This window comes from Phasianus colchicus, chromosome 2 (assembly GCF_987193195.1).
Source record: "Phasianus colchicus chromosome 2, bPhaCol1.hap1.1, whole genome shotgun sequence".
Taxonomy (NCBI): Eukaryota; Metazoa; Chordata; class Aves; order Galliformes; family Phasianidae; genus Phasianus; species Phasianus colchicus.
This window is the reverse complement of record NC_143437.1, coordinates 12,400,862-12,420,975: the sequence shown is the minus strand read 5'-3', so window position 1 is coordinate 12,420,975 and position 20,114 is coordinate 12,400,862. Positions and strand designations below refer to the sequence as shown.

Here is a 20,114-nt window from a genome sequence, read left to right as displayed (position 1 = left end):
TTGTATAAGATCCTCCAAGGAGATGCTGCTTTGAGTAAGCATTGGCAGCTTAGATTTCTCTGGAGAACAAATACAGCAGTCACCTCCTGTGGCTTTCTCTCTGCCTTTTCTGCAACCTCCCCTGTGCTCCATAGTTCCTTACCTGCAGGGAGGGCCATGAGGGCTCTCCACACCCAGGATTGCTGCAACACACAGATGGAAGGGAAGCTCAGTTTTACAGCTCCAGCAAAGAACTTACAAGATCTCACACAGCCACAAAGCTGGCTTTCTCTCAGCCTTCCTACCTTCATTTAGTCCTGCTCACATGGCAGGAACAGAAGCCTTTTACCTGATGCTCCCCTCCCCCCAAAGGGTCAGCTTAGGGTTGTGGGAGAGCCAAGCAGCTCGAGGAGCCCCAGCTCCAAACAACTGAACCACACACAACCCACAGCACCATCCACCAAGTGGATTTATAGGAAGTTCATTCTTACAGGTGCTACCTAATTAGATAATTAAGACGAGAATTACCTGAAGAGAGGCAGCATGAGTGGAGGTTTCTGTGGAACAGAGTTAAGATGCTGTTGCTGACCCATGAGATTTGCATTTTGGGACGCAGCTCTGTTACTTTGGAGGCTGCTTTGGAAGCCCTCCAAAGTCCCAGCACAGCACCAGGGGGCGGCAGCAGTGCTGCAGGAGCGCAACAAACCCGAAAGCGCTGGGGGAGGTTAGAGCTGAGCCAGCTCTGTGCTACTAGGAATTATTTTGGATACAAAGAGATTTCATGTCCTTAAGCAATAGTCATCCCACAGTTGGCTTCAGGGCCCCCGTGGTGAGCAGCAGAAGTGCTGCCGGGTCTGTCCTCCAGGCTGAGCACTCACAGGGACAGCAAATCCAGCCCTACTGTGAGCTGCACACACACAGAGCCACGCCAGAGGCTGCTTCCCATAGGCCTTTATTGGGAACGTTACAGGAGTTTGGTACAGGCACTGTGCGTTGGTGTTCCAGAGCAGTTACCCAATGGTCCAAAGGGGAGGTGGGAGGTGGGGAGCAGCTCACAACAACCATCCCGGCCTCCAGGAACAGCATCTGAGAGAAACAGTCCGCTTCTTTTGAAGCCACCAAGTGAGGGATCTGGTTTATAAACAGGCTTAAAAATTAATATATATATATATAAGAGCAACTCAGAGCTAAAATACAGCGATAACTGGTACATATCTAAGCATATCTGTTCAAATCCTTTCTCCAAAGCTGGAAAAGGGATGGTTTAAAAACTGAAGACAGTTAAAACAACAGGGATTCCATGCATTAAGTTTTAGTGTTTTGTGCAATTAAAATGGGATGAAATAAATATAACTTAAAAAAAAAAAACAAAAAAAAAAACCACCAACCCAACCTTTTCCGTGACGCTAAAGGAGCAGAGGCAAGTCTGTAAGGCACTTCTGCATGGGCTGCTCCCGAAAGACTGACAAAGAGCTGCAGCACTGTGACCATTTCCAATGGAGAGCTATGGGCTGAAGTAAGCCTGGAGGACCTCAATACCAGGGACAGAGCCCAGGGCACGGCTGTGACTGGTTTGATGGCCTGGTCCCCATCCTCACTGCCAGAAACCGACCTGCAGCAGGGAGCAGTGCCAGGGGGCGGCCCTGGAGCATCACCCCTGCAGAGGGACGAGCGGGGCCTGGGGCTGCAGCTCAGCCCCGCCGTCTGTCAATAGCTGACCTTTAGTGAGCCAGCGCTGATGCGAGCAAGCTGCTTAGTTCAAATGTTTCAGGAAGTCAAAAAATAGCCTCCGCCCTGAATAGGGAACTGCTTGTTTTCACAGGACTCGGAGCAGGGAGGCCGGACGCAGGCTGGGGAGCTCATGGCCGAGAGCTGAGCCTGCAAGCATTGCAAAAAAAAAAGGGAAGGCACAGAGGTGCCTCCTCACTCCCTGCTTTGCTGATCAAGACTGGTATGGCATCTTGAATGATGCTTGTCCCTGTAACCCCCTAGTCCCTGCCTTCTGAGCATGAAACTGGCCCCTGGGGAATGCTGGAGGTGCTGCGGGAAGGAGGGAGGTCCTGGGCCAGGAGCAGGTGCTGGCAGCACAGCCCTTAGAGCAGCACAGCCCTTAGCATGCACCAGAAGAGCAGCCAACCTGGTTGGCTGCCTTAGGTTTCAGTGGTCTCATCTATGCTGTTTTTCTCCCTGCAGCCCTAGCAAAGCCTTTGTTCCCTGCAGAGGGTTGGAAATGCTTGCTGGGGAGAGCTGGATGTGGATCTCCAACAAGGGACTCGTGGCATCACCCCCATGCCACTGCAGCCAGGAGTGTGCTGCGGCCTGTACCTGGCCGTAATAGGTCCCTGCACCCAGCACGTGGCCCTGCAGTAACTCAACAATGGTGGAGCAGCCTCTACAGAGTTAAATGGATGGCTCCAATACAAAGAGAAAAACCCAAACCTGTCTTCCTAGTGACTCTTAAGGACTTAGCACAGCCAGTTTCCTAGGGCAAAAGGTGCTGGCAAAGGCAGCTACAGGATACTCCCCACCAAGAACCCTTCACCATCTCCAAGCCTCGCTCCTGCCCCCTGTGTATGGAAGGGTCCCAGGCAGAGGTGTTTTTGGGATGAAGCCTCTGAAGCTAGGGTAGGGAGGGCCCTTCAGCATGACAGAGCCTGGCTGCAGCATCCCTGATCCACAGCCAGCTGGAAGGTTCCCTGAAAACCAAGCTGCACAAAACGCAAAAGCACATGCCCATCTAATCAGCCCCTCCCAGGCTGCCACTGACTCTGTGAAGCCAATGTTTCAAGTTCAGCATTTGTTCTGGCAAATTAGCTTCATATTTACATGTAGAAGGGGGAAAATATCCTAAAAAATAATAAAACCACAACAAAACCACCTTAAATAGGGAGAGTATAGATTTAAAATTGGAAGGGCAGGGATTGGAAAGTGTCTTGTAGTGCAGTTCAGAAGAGTCAGTTGGGGGCAGGTTTGGGTAGTGGCAGAGTTGGACGCAGGCTTTAATGCAAGTCCTCACTCTGGGACAAGTCTGTCAGGATCTGGATGAGGTTGTCCAGCCCCCAGAGGTAGCCATCCTCTCTGTTCCCTTCCACCCAGGGCACATTGTGCTGGAGAACTTGTCCCTCGGGCAGTGGGGTGGTTTTCCCAAAGTCGATCATCCAGACTTTGGCTTGTTCCTTTTTGTCGTGAATGAAGAGGAGGGAGCTCCCTATTACCTGCAGAGAAAGGGGGACAGTTAAACGTGGATTGGCCCAGCCATATCCTCAGCCAGCTGGGGGGCAGCTCAGGCTGCATTTGCAAGAGGTTACGTCAAGATTTTGCATGAGCAAAAGCAAGAGCAGTGCTTTGCCAGGTAGTCTTTGCACATGCAAACCAAGTATTCAGAGCAGCTGATTTACTTCAATCCTTGCTTCTGGCAGAAGAAGGTCAGCAAAACACAGGCATAGAAGGGAGAGATGGAATTTCAGAAACTGAGGCGAGGTCCTTGGGGAAGGAGTGAGATGAACCTCAGCCTTCCAATGGAGGCCTTCCCAAGGTGGCTCCTGGCAGCTGGCTGGCACTGCTCATGCTCACCAGACCCACAGGAAACACTGCAGAACGGTGCACTCCCAGAACAAGGGATCCTTGCTCTGCTATCTGCCTAAAGCGCCTTTCTGTCACACCCAGATCCCCCTCTAAAGCTCTCAGGGTCCTCTCATGGCTAGACTACAGCATCTGAAGAACAACCTTTTGCTGACGTTTTGCTGCCTGGCCTGGCTGGCTGGATCCTCCCACAGCTCCCTGGAGGAGCCCTGGCCCCTGGGGTGCAAGGAGCCTGGCAGCCCCTCTGCTGTGCTTCGTCCTGAAGCAGGATGGAAAGTTAATGCCTCTTCGTTGTAATTTTTAAGGCTTGGAAACTGCTTTCAAAACATCTTTGAAAGGCTGTTTTGTTTCTGTGTTTTCAAATGGACTCCTGGCACTTCATTTCAGGGAGCGTTTTGTTTCCATCACTGCACTGACCTGAAACGCTCAGAAGTGGCGTTTCCCTGCGTTTCCGCCGCTGCCGTGCTGCAGGCAGGGGGAGCTGTGCTCCGGTCTCTTCGAGTCAGGCATCTCTGCCAGCTTCTCTTGCTCGTAAAATGCCAAGGAAATGCATTCTCAGAGTTCATTAACCAGATGCAGCATGAAATACTCTTTGCCAATGCTAGTGTCCTTCCAGGGAAATGTCCTGACTGTGATGCCCTGGCTCAGCAAAAGCAGTCTGGGGGAGGTCTGCAATTCATGGCTAAAATGAAGCCTTGTTTGGAGGCATGGAGAAGCTGACAGCCACATGGTACCTCACTTGTGCACCCAGGCAGGACTTTCTCTTCAGAAGACCTCTACACTTTCACACTAGGAACTTTTCCCAGTCCTACAGGACCATAAGCAGCTTGAATTCTTCCTCGGTCACTTTTAATCTGTATGAGCATTGGTTTCTATTAGATCTGAGCCCATATCAGATAAATGAATATTGCATCAGTCATCTGCCACATTTCCACATGAGGATTAGATCAACAGGTATGAAAATATGGATATTAGAATTAATTGAAAGTTCTAGAAATGAACCTCTGACTACAACTCCTCCTCTCTCTTTGAGCAAGCTGAGCTAAACCAGTCCGGAGTACCTAAGTGAGATGTGAGGAAGGAGCGTGCATGTTACCTCATGGCACTTGAAGAATGGAGATGTCTCCAGGGTGGCACGGATCCCCTTCAACCGGTTTAGGTAACTGTTCTGGAATGACAAAGGAAAAGAAGCAGTCAGCTCTGTGGGAGGCCTGCAGGGAAACTGCTGCACAGGGCAGACAGACGGCTTCCCTTCCAGAACCCCCACTCTGATAGCGTATATATATGGAGAGATGGTGTCTTCTCTTCTGGGGATCCACCTTTTCATTTCTGTAACATCGCATGGGTCATCAAGTACCACAGGTTGAGAGCATTTGCTTTGCTGAGCATGTACTTTCCCTGAAGCACTCACGGTGCTCTTGAGGAGGTAATGTAGCAGACCCTACTCTGCATGCTGCTTTCTTTTCCCACTTGGACTTATTCTAAGAGCTCAACACTTTGTTTAATTTGCCATTTTATCACTGTCACTCACGGATCACTGGATAGTTTTATAGCTCACTATCAGCAATTCTGCAAATCCAGTATCACACGTTAGAATGCTTTCACATAGCACGCAGACTGAGATCCAGGCACCTGGTTCAAGCACCCCTGTGCCTGCTGGAAGGCACTAAGGGCTCTCTCTGGCCCCTAAGGTAATTCATCTCCAAGGCTGAGACAGAAAATCTGTACACAGGAGGTACTTGGGCAATGTAATGCAACTCAATTGTTCCCAATGTTCGGGGAGGCTTGGGGTGGCAATGGTTTGACTGAGGAGCCCTGTCATGAACCACTGCATGATGCACTGGTAACCTAATTTGCAGATCCAAGAATAATTCCTGGGTACCTACAATCAAAGTAGGTCTGAGGGAGGCAATGCCCGGGGCCACCTCAGCTGCAGCAATTCATCTGTAGGCTTGATATTATGTAACTTAAAATGGGAGTCCTTTGTCAAATAGAATTTGACACAGCCTGTATAAATTGTTCACAGCCCTATCTCTTACTCTCTGGGCAACGTGGTACAACCTGGGAGATGCTGTGGTGTGCCCGTGCCCAGGGCACACCATGTGTGGCAGCCCACCCTGAAGTGCAGCAGTCCTGGCCTGTCACACCTCAGGTCAAAAGCGAGGCTGGAAGCTGCCCTTAGCCACAGGGATTGGGGACAGAGCCTCTGCAGTGGGTTTTGGGGCTGAACCTTGAGCACCCTCAGTGGCCTTTGACCTGGTTGGTGCCGCTGCAGCAAATGCGTGCCACTTTCCAGCCTTCTGCTGCCCTCCCTCCACCCTCATGCCAGGATGGAGTTTCTCTTCCCCATCTCTCCTTTCAGAAAGCTTCCCTGGGCTACAGAACAGCCACCAGAGGAACCCTCTCCCTGCAGATCCTGCAGCATCTCCCACTCACCAGAACGTTGCGGTTCCCCCTTGTGAACTCCCTGAAGGCCTCAGTGACCTGTTCCTTTGTCCGCGTCTTCTTGAAGTCCCGGTTCACAGTGCCATCCTCTTTCTGAAAAAGAAGGCAGTGTGCTGTGAGCGGGACAGAGAGAGAGGCAGCCAGGGGAGAGGATGAGTGTTTCAGCAGCCATGTGTCCCTATGCAGGGTGTGGGCAGTGGAGTGAGGGGACAGAGACCAAAAACATCCTGTAGGCTGGGGAAGATCAATAAAGATGAAGAAGCAGAGCAGAGGCTGGGCAAGGAGAGCCAAGTACCCATGTGCAGTTCAGGACCTACTGCCCAAGTAAGCATCCTGTCTGTGGGCCACACATGCTCAGCTTTCACTGCCTGGCTTAGGCCACAGCCACATATGCACGAGGACTCACTGAGCACGCACACAACGTATAGGGGAAGTGGACAGCGCTGCCACACATCCGTCACGTGAATCCTGATGTGGTGGCTCCAACGTCAGCCCACCCTCTCCCAGGGGGGATGATAGACATCAGTCTGTAGGAGTGCTACGGCATGAATTCCACACGTAAGGAGCACAACTTTTTCCACAAAGCATCCCAGAAAGGAGATGGACTTCTAAGTGCTCATAAAAATAATGCAAGCTGCAGATGGCCTCTCCGATAAGGCAGTCTTCACGAAAGGCTGCCCATAACGCTGCTCCCACAATTACCTCCCTCCCACAGCTTCCTTGCCCAGCCAGATGCTGCTGCCACAGGGCCGATGACTGAGGTGACATTTCCAGGTGTCTGAGCCCCATGGGGGCTGGTTTCCACATAGCACAAGTGTGAGGGAGCTGATAAGAGCTATGGCCGCTTTCCCTGCCAGCAGGTCCAATTGGTGCTGGTGGCACTGGGACAGGGCTGAGTTTGGCCACCAGCCACCAGCACACCAGCCAAAGGGTTCACAAGCTGCCCGGCTGGGATGTAACAGGCATGGGTACTTAGGAGCTGTTATCAACCCCCACCAATGGCCCAGCCCCAGGAATGTTTCTGCAGCAATATCTGACCATGGCCTTACTGTGGAAAGTGGTGAACAACTCTCAGGTCACAGCAGGAACTTGAACAGTATTTTTTTTGCGGAGAGCAACTCTCCAGAAAGCTCAAACTGGGTCAAGAGGGATCATTTGTACTTCTTTTAACTCATTAATGTTGTTAATAGTTGCTGTTCATAATTCCAGAAAGTTAAGTAAGTAGCACTAACTACATTATCCAGAGGAAGATCTCTGTTTTGGAGAGGAAGAACCATAACCTTGAGGTCACCTGGAAAGTGGAAACTATGCTGGCAGAGCTTCCCCATACCTGTCCCCATCCTCACTGCCAGCCCTGCATGGCCCATGCCATATTTGTGCAGCTGCTCTCCTCCTCCTGCTGTGCCCCCTCCAGCCCATGCCCCCAGGACCAGACCGGCCCCTTCTGCAGGCACCCAGCTGCTGGTTCAAAACATGCCTCCCTCATCAGCATCAGCCCATAAGCGAAGGGTTCGCCCCCTCTTTTCCCTCAGTAGGAAAGAAAGCAGGGAGAGAATTGTGGTTGAATGTCCCCAGAACAGAGGAGATGCAGCATCACAGCACAACTCACCTGGCTCCAACAGCCACAAATCAGCATAAACTGCTAATGTTTTAGCTTAGGGGAATATAAACCAGAAGCCATGGGATTTAAGGAGAATTACAGTAATTAGAGCCTTGATCAAATTAGCCAGCCCCTGGCAGCAGTGGCAGGATTACCCCTGGAGGTCAGCACTTTCCAACATTTTAAAATTAAAGGGCTGTTTCACTGCTTGGAAAAAATCCACTGCCAACACCAACATCGTGCTGTAACTCTCTTACAGCTGACTACAGCAGGGTGCAATTCTCCTCCATCAGCCCTGGCTTTTATGTCCCTCCACAGCATTTTCTGGCCTGTGTGGGAACAGGATTTGTTGGTTTGGGTTGTTGCTTTTTTTACTTTTTCATTTCAAGCGTTTCATATATGACCTGTTTTTGCTATAAAGTCCAAAAATGTCCCCAAAGCACAGACTGAGAAGCATCACTGGAGGCCAAGGACATATCAAGTTTGTCTATAAATAGGCAGATACTCTTGATTATAGCATATAAGAAGGGAGAAGAAAGAGTGCACATGAACTTTTGCCCAGCTGGCCCACTCCTTCTTTGTATAGCTGCAGTTACATAATAAGCACCAGTAATGGGAACTAGGCAAAGAGGAGGCTGGAGCAGCTCATGCCGTGCTTGCAGATGTCTGCAGCAGAAAAGGGATTTCAAGGGCTGGGGATGGTGGCAAAGAGCCACCTGACCACTGCAGGCACTGTAGAGAGCTGCTACAGACAGCAGCCCGAGCACAGGGCAGGCTGGGGCTCTTCGTGTTGCTGCATGCTGGGAAGCACTGCAAGGGGCTCAGCCTCAGAACTGCTCCTTGGGTGTGAGAGCATGGTTGTGTGAATGCTGGCCATGAAATGCATCCCCAGAAATACGGACAGCAGCTCAGAGCAAAGCCATTGCCCAGCTGTAGGGAAAACAACGGAGTGGCTGATTTAACAGAATTATGGCTAAAACTGTCACCTTTCATTGATGCCCTGAGCTCAGCTGTGCTTTTAGAAGAGCACAGCCAGGTGCCTGGTGAGGAACTGTCCCACCACCAGCCTGCTCTATATGTGTATGCTACTGCAAGTGGTTACCAAAAGCCCCCAGCAGCTCTTTGCCCTGGCTGCGTACCCACAGGGCAGCCTCACCTTTATTCCCTCAATCCTGAAGCCCAGTGTGGCAGTGGAGCTGATGGTCTCCCTCCACTGCATGTAGCGAGGCTTGGTGACTGCCCGCAGCACATTCTCCTCTTCAGTGGGAGCGTCGGGGTCCACCTCAATCATCTTCTGGTACATGTCCTTCCTCAGGCTTGGCTTCTTCCGGGCCTTTATCAGCTCTTCCTCCAAATAAGTTCTGTAAGGAGATGGGGGGACATCAGCAGGGTCACAAGCCATTAGACACCTCATGGCTATGAACATCTTTAAAAATCATCTTAGAAGGTTTATTCCAAACCTTTCTATCATTCTGTGATCCAATTTGCACCTCAGAGCTATAATCCTGCAGTAATCAGCATCCCATCATCCACACCTGTTTCTTACCAAGGAATCAAGGCCAGCCTAGCAATGACAAGGGAGGTTACTTCTTGCAGGTGCCCAGTGTTGCTGCCCTACTGGCACCTTCTCATTGCCAACCCTTGGTACTGGGAGGCCAGTGCTCAGCAAACCTGAGCAGGGTCTTAATCTCACAAACAGGATGCAGCTTTCAAAACATGCCCCAGAAACTTTCCACGTGCTTTGGGAGCACTGAAGGCGACAGAGAAGTGGCCACATCCCACTCCTCAGTGTTAGTGGTATCTGCTGCTCCTTTTGATCTCCAGTCAATGCAGGCAGCTACTACCAAAGCCTCCCATGAGCTTTGCTGTCCTCTCACCTTGCACATCACAGGGGATGTGGCTCACTGGCTGCTGAGCAGGTTGTTTTCAAGCAGAGCTGTTACGCTGATGATGATTTTGTCCAGTATCTATCTGGTTTAACTGGACTTTGTAGCAAAAGCTTCTGTACAGAACAGAGAAGCAGAAGGGATGCAGCTTTGACCAGGTGCTCACTATCACCCTCAGGACCCCAGGGTGCAGCTGATTTTAGGAAATAAGGAGAGAAGCTGCAGGGGAGTATGCAAAGAGCTTGGTTTTATGCACTACATGTGCCAGAATGCACTGACAGAGATTTTCTTCACTCTGGCAGGCAGGAAACCTTCTAGAAAACAAGACTTCCTGCAGCACCAATAAGCCACTACACAGCTCCTCTTGCAGCTCTCAAGGATGCTTCAGCTGAGATCAGCTGGTATCCAGGCTCTCTGCAAACATCTTGCCAAGCCTGGAGAGATGTCCCAGCAAAAAGACTTAGGAGAAACCCTATCTGTCCCTTCCCTTCCCCTGTAGCTAAACATCACCTTCCACACACACAGCAATGTGGAAGGGCTGAGCCCTCTCCCCAGGTTGCTTGCAATAAAATCTCAGCAAGGAACATGTAGTTTACAAAATGCAAGGGGAGGATGTTGTACAGCCTCTGTGGGATGAAGTTTGTGTATTTCTGGCGTTTCTCTCAGAGGAGGCATATGATCAGAGAGTAGCCATCCTCAGCACAGCAACCCTTTCAAGAAACACTGCAGATAAAAAGGCTTCAGTTGACATCACCAAACCTATGACTTTGGGGCAGGCAGAATAAAACAGCAGAATAGAGAATCTGTGTTCTCAGAAATGTTGCTAATACTGCTCAGAGAGATAGATTTCCTTAATCAAAGCAACAGATAATCTTCATGTATGGTTTGGTCTCCAACATTGCTTCAGGCTTGACCCATAACCAGGCCTTAAGTCCAACAAAGCTACCTTTGGGGATGACCAGAGAGTGGTAGGTCTTCTCCTGACACAGCCGTTATCTCCTTGTCCTGTCTTGACCCTATGGCAGCGCAATGCATGCAGCCTGCCTTCCTCCTCACACCCTCCAGTGGGAAGTATTCCTTGCCTCCCTTCTGCCTGACACCCCAGGTCAAGTTTCACATCGAGTGTTTGGGATGGAAAAAAAAAACAAGCAAGCATTCCTCCCTTGCACAGAAACCAGTGCAGTGCAAGCATCTCTGCCACACCTGAGCCACCCTAAATCTGGTGAGGGGGACTGAACCTGTGCTACCAGGTCCTTCCAAGCCCAGGCTTCCCTCACACCTCTCTCATGCTGCTGGCTTAGCTTTGGCTGGAGGTGGTATTCTCATCTGTGTGTTTCAGAGGGTTTCACCCTCTGCTTTCATTATCTTAGAACTCAAGAAATGCCCCCAGAGTCACTCACCTGACCCCCATCTTGCAGTCCATAACACAGGGGGAGTCAAATTCAGCTAGCAGATCTTCCATCTGGTTGTATCGCTCCCCATCCTTCATGACATCCCCGTGGTAGGCAGGAACGTAGGGCTTCAGGACATCATTCATCAGGCGGTCAAGGCAGCGCTGCTCTGATTCACAGTGCTTCTTCAGTATCCTGCCATTGGCTGCTGCCTTGAAACTACCTGAGGGTGACAAGAGACCATGTGGCACTAAATCTGGGTGTGGGGTGGCAAGGTGCCTCCCCAAAACAAGAGGGCCAGCACAACACATCAGAAGCATCTCCATGGCCAAAAGACCCCCTGGCACTCCCACTGCTCTCTACCTGCATGTCCTGCAAGCTGGATCCAGGGGTACTTCTTCTTGAAGGACATCACAAACGGGGACCAGTGCACCATGTTCTTGATCTTCCGCCATGACTTGCTCTAAGGGGAAAAAAAATTGTGAAGGTGAATACAATGTCTTAAGCTTTTACTGTCCATAAAGTCACTCCAGGCAGCACGTGGCCGACTTGGACAGAGCAGGAGGCACCAGAGCCAGCACAGAATGGAAAGCAAATAGAAAATCTGCTCTTTTCCCATCACCCTGCGCCAAGGAAGAGTCATTGGGCCTCAGCACTACATTCAAAAATCACGAGTAACTTCTGTAAAGTAGGCAGCCTTTCTTCCAGCTGGCTGCTTCTGATAATGAAGCATATCCAGCTATATCCATCACCTTGTCTCCAATCCCCTGTATCCTAGCACCATGAGGACATTTGCCCGTCTTTGAGAATGCAGTGCTGCTGCAGATCACAGCAGACCAAGTAGGGAAGGGAGCCCAAGGTTCCCCCTGGGGCACAAAGCTCTGCTCTGGACCCAGTGGGTAGGAAGAGACACACACAAAAGCTCACCAAAGCATTTTTTGCTCCCCACTGAATGACAGCTGCTTTGTTTGTCAGGTTTGCAACATGCCCACATCTGACCTGCTTGCTTTGGCTGATCAGTAACCACGTTTTGGAGAAGAATTTCCTTCTGATATGTTGTGTTCTTTGCCAGATGGATCGCACAAAACTATTTACACTACTTCAGTGAGAGTGTCTTTGGATATATGAAAGCCTCTATTGAAGGCGTGCTCTTCCTGGGGAGAGGTTTTCCCTGGATTGTTCGGGGAAACACACTGCTAACAAAAGGGAGCGACAATGGAAAAATGCCTTCTTGTAGAAGAGGAGACGATCTTTATCCTGGCCACAAGGAGCTACTGGGTTCAGCTGGAAGTCCACAGATAAATTATCCTCACTTGCTCCACTCCTAATGCATGTGAGGGAGCCTTCCAGAAAGGCCCAGTAATATCTTCCTTGTGTTTGGAGAGTTGGCCTCCGTTCCAGTAACACTTTGCAGACAGGCGGAGAAGAGCCAGCGGCCCCAACTTGCAGCTTGGATGCTTGTCTGGAGTGAACTCACAGCGCAGGAATCTGTGCTGGGAACTGCTGACATGTTTAAAAGAATAGGAAGGAGCCAGACAAGGATGTCAGTGTCTACAGTGTGGAAACTCCACTGAGTTACACAGCACTGCACCCCAGCCCTGAGGCAGCGGGGCACTGGACAGCACAGGTAGGGGGATAGAGGTCAGAAACTAAGTCCTTTCCCCATCCTCTTCCCCCTTCCCAGCCAGGAGGTAAAGCTGGTCTTTCCCCTAGACCACTGCCTGGCACGAGGAGCATCCAAGCAGACACTGGTACCAGCATGGGAGCACAGCAGCTTGACACGGAGCTCTGCCACAGGGGGTGGTACCAGGCATCCCCTGCACCCAGACCCCTATGCATAGCAGCTTTGTACAGCAGCATGGCTTGCTGGCCTTGGCAGGGCAGCTCCCTACCTGACATGAGGATGGATGTTTTTATTTCCAAGCACTGTGCCAGAACTGGTGTGCTGTAGCTTTTCTTTGTTCTCCTCTTGGCAGAGTGGGAGGAAAGCTGGGGGAGGGAGGTGGGGGTCCCTCTTTTTGTTTTTAAAATAGTAACATCAAGTTCTGACTGATGTCATGAAAAAAGAGGGAGGAAAAAACCTCCAAGGGAGTCTAGACCCCAGACAAGCACAACCCACCTCGTCTGAAACAAGAGAAGGTGTCCTGCTACCCTACAGCAGCTCTGTAAGTCCCTCAATCCCAGGAAACCAGCCAAGGCAATGCAACTCTCCAGGCCAAGATTTTGTTTTTTGGGGGTTACAGCTCTGCAGCTAAAACTTTGATGCACATCGAGATAGAGGGAGAATGAAACCAAGTGTCCCCCAGAGCAGTGCAAACGACTGGTTCCACTTTGCTAGGGCTGCCCAAGCCCTAGATGTGCTTGGCTCATATATGCCTCTGGTTAGACATTTCCAACCCAAGTTTTAGGACTGTGGCTAAGGACCATGTTTTTGGCAGCACCACACACACGCACAGGATTGTTGGGCCAAGCACAGAGGGCTGAGAAAGAGATGCTGAAGCCTCACTGACATGCAGGTTTGGGCAGAGCTGTGGGGCTACATCTGAACAAAACAAAGCTGCAGAAGACAGTTCTGAACTGAGAGCACTCAGTGAACAGGGGTCTCCTGCTCTGTTAGGATGCAAAGGGAGTGCTCAGCCTCTGTCACTGCTGAAATCTCATTTGCCCACAGTGAAGTGAACAGGCAGCACATCACACCAAAAGCTGAACACACTTGTTTGGTCAGAGCCTGTGCCATACATGCATCGCTTACAGCTGCTTGTGGCATCCTGCTCTCCCCAAATTCCAGCCCCAGCTGCTTCCCCTCCCCCAAAACTCACAAAGCTGTGCTGACCAATTGAGCTCTTACATGTAGCCTAGATAAGCAGGAGATATGCAGAAGGCATCCGAAGCAGTTTGACACTTTTTAGTTAAAACCTCTTTGAACATCAGCAAACGCCGATCCATCAGCTGCTATGCAGCAATTTAGTGACTCTGAAAATAAATGTGGTGAGGAGCAGCACCATTTGCACTCATCATCTGCCACATGGAAATGAAGCTGAGCACCTGGCAGAGCCAATTTCTGCCTCTGTTTTCTCCCAGCCCCTCACCAGCTCATCCCAGTTGTGGCGAACAGGACCAGAGGAGCTGAGCCCTCCCAGCCAGCACCCACAACCAGGCAAGGGGAGAGGAGTGCTGGGAAAACAATTTTATCTTCTCTGTGTTTAACTTTGCTTATCTGGAGCTTAAGGCAAACGCCAGGCTTTCCCCGTCTGTCAATAGAGCTTTATACGGAAAGAACAACATGGGAGAACTTAGGCCAACCCAGAAGGTCAGAGGATACATTGTGTTTAATTAGATTAAACAAAAAAGTGACTGGTGAGCTCAGTGCTCACTGCACATTTTCCCTCTGGCAGATGGCTTTCCTCTCGTGCCTGCTCAGGGATATGTGCTTTTCTCGCCACTCCTGTCCCCTTCTCAACGCAAGGTTTGGTTGGTGCTATGGGGAGTTGGGGCTGCTTTGCCCTTCCCGTGCATCAAGCCAGAGAGATGGGCAGAAAACAATTTCACTTGCTGGAATTATCATAGAATCAGTAATATTGGAAAGACCACTAAGATCATCACGTCCAACCACCAACCCACCCTCACCATGCCCACTAATCATGTCCCTCAGTGTCACATCTCCACATTCCTTGAACACCTCCAGAGATGGTGACCCCACCACCTCCCTGGGCAGCCTGTGCCAATGCCTCACTTCTCTTTCTGAGAAAAAACTTTTCCTATATCCAACTAATTATGGTTTCCTATAGTTTGACAGGACTGAACATTCCTGAAAATAGGAGATGGATCCTTTTTCTGCACCAATGGAGTCAAGGTTGTGCAGCTGGAGCAGGGAAGAGTGAGAGCAGCATTACATGAACAATCAGAGGACTTCATCCCTTTCTCCCTGGAAGACACTGAAATAAATGAGAAGCAGAAGACAGGAAAACTGAGAGCAGACAGTGGGGCCTTGATGCTCTTTGCTTTCACTTCCAGCCCTTCCAAAATGGGAACTCGCTGCTGAGGCCTCCTTGGGAAGAGGCTTCGGTGAGGCCTGGGACGTGCCTCACTCCTGAGCTGGGCTGGCAAGCTGCTCCTTGTGTCCGCAGCCTTGTGGTTTGACAAACAGCAACTCAAGCAGCAGAGGAGAGCAGACTTTGCACTGGAGAGGCCTCCTCTGCAATAAATAAATAAGTGGGGGAGCGTTTGCCCGCAGAGTTCACTCCGTGTCGGCTTGCTTGGAGGCCACACGCACACAGCCAAGGGAAAGGAAGCCATTTCGTTTTCCATGTTTAAAAGAACGAATGTGTTTTCTTTTGGTCTTTAGAAAGTAGTTAAGGTTTCCCTAGTGATGATTGTTTCCCTTCACTGGGAAGAGCTCCATTGGGGAGGCGAGGAGGCCAGCTCTGCTCACTGTGCGGGGTGCTGGCAGCAGAGGGCACGGTGCAGAGCAGGCAGGGACCAGCATGCTGCCAGGTACCTCCTCTGTGCCCCCTGCACACGGGATCCCTGCCGAAACCATTCATGATGTGCTTCAGGTCGCTAACATGGAGCTGTGCCCTGCTGCTGGGAGCCTTCTGGGAGGGGAGCCCAGGCAGCCCCATGTCTTATGCTGTCTTCTTCCAATGCAAACCGCCCACATCCACATCAATGTGGCCAAAGTTGCTGCCTTCTCTGCCATCTGCGGGAGATTAACACAAGTGACAGAGGAGCCTCGGCCAGAAAGCAAGGGAGCCAGGAACATCTGCTGGGATCATCGAAAATTATTCCAGCCTATTGGAAAAAAACAGGAGGTCTTTGCAGACTCCCCCTTCCTGCTTACGATGCTGGAGAGGAGAAAGCCCAGATGGGTGTCCGTGGTGCTTGGATGTGGCCTTCCCTCTGACAATAGGAGGAAGCCCCGTGGCTGTGGGACCGGCAGCAGCACCCGGTGTGCGGGGATGGTCACAGCCTCCGCCTGCTCACTCGCAGTGCACAGTGATGAGTGGGCATGTGCAGGGGGCTGAGCAGAGGCAGTGCCAAAGCATCGGGTGGGAGAAAGGCAGAAGTGGCCCTGGAGCTGCGGTTGTCTCTGTGAGTGTTTCTTCCCGACTAGCAGCCTCCCCTTCAATCAAGGCGAAATCTTCCTAGCACGGATCAGTCATAACTGGCTTTCCAGTAAAGCTGTGTGAATTAATTGTATGCATTAGGCAAGTCCAGCCCACTTTCCTGCGAGGGAACTGATCCAGATCTCTGGAAATGTCTTTGTTACTCATTAGGTACATACAAATTACGTTTGTTGAGCAATTTTCAGCTTAGAGAATTCAAGGGAAACAGAAACAGTTGGTCACTTCTGGTGGACTGCTAGAAAAGTCCTATGCTGCTGCTTCCCCAGCAAGCAGCTCCCTTTTAAAAGGCAGCCAATAATAAAAATGCTTACCAGCATAAAGCAGGCCCAGGGCTGGGCAGTGGGTCAGGCAGCCAGATGAGAGAGCAGCGTGGCATGAGTCAGGGAACCCCCCCAAATGCCAGCTGCCAACACCCTCTCCTACAATTTGAAGGCAAGTCTTCAGGGATTTAAACCATGACACTGCATTTCCAGCCTGCTTAGAGGAATTTGGGACTGAAGCACCAAACATAGAGTAGCATCCATAGGCAGAAGAACAAAGGTGTTTCTAATCCTTGGGGTTTTTTAGTCTAGTTTATTCCTATCTGCTTCTGAATGCGAGCCATAATAGCATGGGACAGAACCAGCCTGCTCCTGGACACATGTTGTGAAGTGACCTGGAATGCCCAAAGCAACGCCCAAAACAAAGGGTTGTTTTGAGAGATTTCCCCCAGCTCAAGACCCCCCACCAGCACATGGTAAGGTGAGAGGGCTCATCCCCCCCTCTCTTCAGCCTGCCTTATGAACAAGCAGAGCAACCTCAGACTTCTGTGCCTGGGTGGCCACCTGAGCTATTTACCTGGAGATAAGCATGGAGAGCATCAGCGTAGATGCTATAAATATAAAGCTCTGGGAGCATACTGTCCACAAGCATTGGGGCCACACAAGCAAGATTCTGCAAAACCAATGCCATGTCATGAAATGTTAATGATGCAGTCTGCAGGAGAGGCTGGATGCCAGAGGCCCAGCTTTTAGATGTGAGCCTTTCCATTGTAGAAATTCCCAGAAAATGTTTCCACTGCTGTTCCCTTGCTCTGCTTGCTTATGGAGATCACTTACTGCTCTGACACTATGTGGCCATGACCAAATGCCACATCACAGAATACATAAATTGGAAATGCATCCTTCTACCATGAAAAAGCGCAATGCTCTGTGAGTGGCCTAAGTGCTGGAGGCTGCAGGAGGGGCACATGGAAGGGAAAAAGTCATGGCAAGGGCTACAATAGTTTGCTTAGAATAAATACATTTTTTAAAATTAGTCATAAGCCCTGACCACGCCTGTGTTTACTGGGTACACGGAGTGTAAAAAGCTGGTTTAAAAGAGCAGTTATAAGTTTCATAAACACAACCAAACCATAAAGCTGAATGTTCAACAGGCACGACCTTTTAATTTGCCTTTAAATCAGTTTAGCACTTTCATTTGCACTTGGAATCCCTTGTGTTTGGATAGCACTTTGACGGAGCAAAGTGCTCTGTAGACTTTATTGGCTCTCATGTCAGAGAAGCTGGTGCTGCATGGCTAGAAGAGCCCCTGCTGACACAGCAGCTGCTGGGAGCACCAGCCTGCCTCAGCCACAGCTCTGTGGCTTTCCAAGCCATATGCCGACACACAGGGCTGGCGCAGGAGAGGAAAAAGAAGATTTCAGTTGTAAAGTCCTAAGATACTGAAGAAGAACCATGATGATCCTAAAACAGCACCACATTCAGGACAGCATGTAACTCCATAGGGCTGAGGGTGGCACAGGCATGGGCACACGGAGGATGTGCTGGGATGCAGGACAGTCTCAAAGGAGCTGGACTCAGTGATGCTTATGGGTCCCTTCCAGTTTGCAGTGTGCTATGATTCTACGATTCTAAATGAGTAGAAGTCTGCCTCCCACATGTTGTCATCCCTCTCCTGGGGTGTTGGAAGAGAGGGTCCGAGCAGCCCAGCATTGCTAGCTGCACACAGCACGCTCAGGGGTGACCCGGCCAGTTCAGATTCCTCATTTAAAGAGTGAGATCTGAAAATGCACGTTTGTCTTCTTCCTTTTTTTTTTTTTTTTTTTTAAGCGAAGTAGTTTCTAAAATAAATATTTCTCTTGAAAGAGGCTGTATTTGAGGCGAGCAGCAGAAGCCAGGCACGCGGCATGGCGTGGTGTTTGAGCACATAACTCCAGCACCAGCCTCTAAGCGCCAGTTCAGCAACAAGCAGCTTCCCCCCAATAAGCTGTGACATCCTTTCAAGAAGCAGAAATGGCAGGTTTCATGTTAAAATCCAAATAGCCTTTCCCAGAACAGCCCTATCAAATTTGAAGAAAAGGCTTGAGCCATTTTCTGGTCCAAATAAGGACAAGAAAGTGAAGGGTAGGAGGCTGTTATATCTAGCCATATAATCGCAAAGGCGCTGGCGGATGCAATACAATGAACCCATTATAAACGTGGGTGGAACAAAGGCAGAGTTTAGCTCATTGTGTCTTGGCATTTCTAAATATATTTTCTCTTGGGGGAAGAGCGAGCGAGAAGAGAAACAAATGTAGGGAAGGTGCCTGGTTCTCCATACGACTGGGGCTCAGCAAGCCCATATCTGCAAGGCTGTCGCTGTGGGCAGCAGCAAATCCTCCTGCTGAAGAAGACTATGTTTAGCTCTGAGGGTGAGTGAAGCAGAAGAGGAGGTAGAAAAATTTAGTCATCTTCTTCCCTCAGACACTTCGTTGTTTGTTTACTTCAACAGCACTTGACTTAGTCACCAGGTCTCCAACAGGCTACTTTAAATTTTTTTTTTTTAAAGAAAATAAGAAAAAAAGGAAACTCCTCTCTATGTAAGTGGGCTGATTTGGAGGCAGTAAGCGGGTAATGGCCAGGACTTCACCCTGTAGGGTTGCTGGAGAAGCCCAGGAGATGCTCTGTCAAGAACAGGAGCCTGCTGGCACTTCCATTTGACAGCAGCTAGTATGACCAATACCTGAGCAACCCGAGTGCCTCAAAGGGTCCATGCCCGACGCCTGCACCTGATTCCCATCCTCCTGCCCCCACAAAGAGCAAGCCTGCTGGTACAGCAACAACCTGGTGCACTTTCCAGTCGACTCAGGAAGCGTTTTTTGGAGGTCTCAGAAGACACCCACAGAGCTCACAGCTTCCTGTTGCTTTAAGGAAAGCTTGCAAGTAAAGCTTAAGTTTTACTACAAAGCAACATAAATAGGTCCTTATTTCTCATTGACATTTGGTACCAAACAGCAAAATGCACATTGTTAACCTACAAATAGGAAATGCTGTAGCAGTGTTGGAAAAATTTGGTGTTTTTCCTGTACTAACACAAGAGCAATGGCCAAACGCCAGATGCTTCTGCCCCTTCTTTGAAGACTGACGGAATTCCTTGCAGAGCTCCTAAATTCCTGCTGCATTAGCGCCCAGCAGGCTCCAGTGACACAAGCAAGCCCTGGTATTTCCTTGTTCTCCCTCGCTGCCCCGCTAAGGGCCAGGGGATGCTGAGCACTGCGTCCCATGGCCACAGCAGACAGACAGCCCTGCGCGCCTATGACCGAGCTGAGCGCGGGCGGAGGTTGCCAAGGCAGCCGGTGACGCACAGCTGGGCCCCGCTTCTACATTTTTCCATTACATGGTGTTGAAGCTTGCAGAACAGGAGGTGGCTTTCTTGAGCAAGCTATCGAGTGATCAGCAAGACGCGGCAGGATCCTGCAGGGCGTGCTGCGTGCTGCTTGCACTGCGTTTGAATGAAGAAGCGCAGGACGGAGCCAGAAACGCGCCTGGTGCAGAGTAGGAGCGTGTGTGTGGTTCAGATCTGGCTGAGCGACTGCGCTTCCCAGAGTGTTCTGAAACAGCACGGTGCGGGTGTAGGATGAGGCAAATCCCAGATCGCAACTCCTACTGACAACTGCCGCTCAACCCTCCACACAGGTCAGGTCCCCCTAGGAGATGTTTGTTGCCCAACTAATTGCAGACTTCTCCCGATTGCTCTGCCATCCCCGGGGCCCGGCTGTGTGGGAGTTCATTCACCACCCGCTGGCCAGAGCTGTAAGGCACCAGGCACAGCAATTCACAGACCGCAGAGCCTCAGACGTGGGCAG

At 50.5% G+C, this 20,114-nt stretch overlaps 1 protein-coding gene across 2 annotated transcripts in view; it reads right to left on the bottom strand.

Moving 5' to 3' along the window:
• Positions 1 to 915: 915 nt before the first annotated feature.
• ITPKB (inositol-trisphosphate 3-kinase B) overlaps positions 916 to 20,114 on the bottom strand; it is a 71,981-nt gene continuing 52,782 nt past the window's right edge. For both annotated transcript variants that reach the window (XM_031598247.2, XM_031598240.2), the window contains exons 5-10: positions 11,247 to 11,346; positions 10,893 to 11,106; positions 8,763 to 8,967; positions 5,998 to 6,099; positions 4,658 to 4,729; positions 916 to 3,194 (exon numbers count right to left, since the gene is read on the bottom strand). In XM_031598247.2, coding sequence (XP_031454107.2) covers positions 2,979 to 3,194; positions 4,658 to 4,729; positions 5,998 to 6,099; positions 8,763 to 8,967; positions 10,893 to 11,106; positions 11,247 to 11,346 — 909 coding nt within the window. In that variant the 3' untranslated portion in view covers positions 916 to 2,978. The remainder of the gene's footprint in view (positions 3,195 to 4,657; positions 4,730 to 5,997; positions 6,100 to 8,762; positions 8,968 to 10,892; positions 11,107 to 11,246; positions 11,347 to 20,114) is intronic.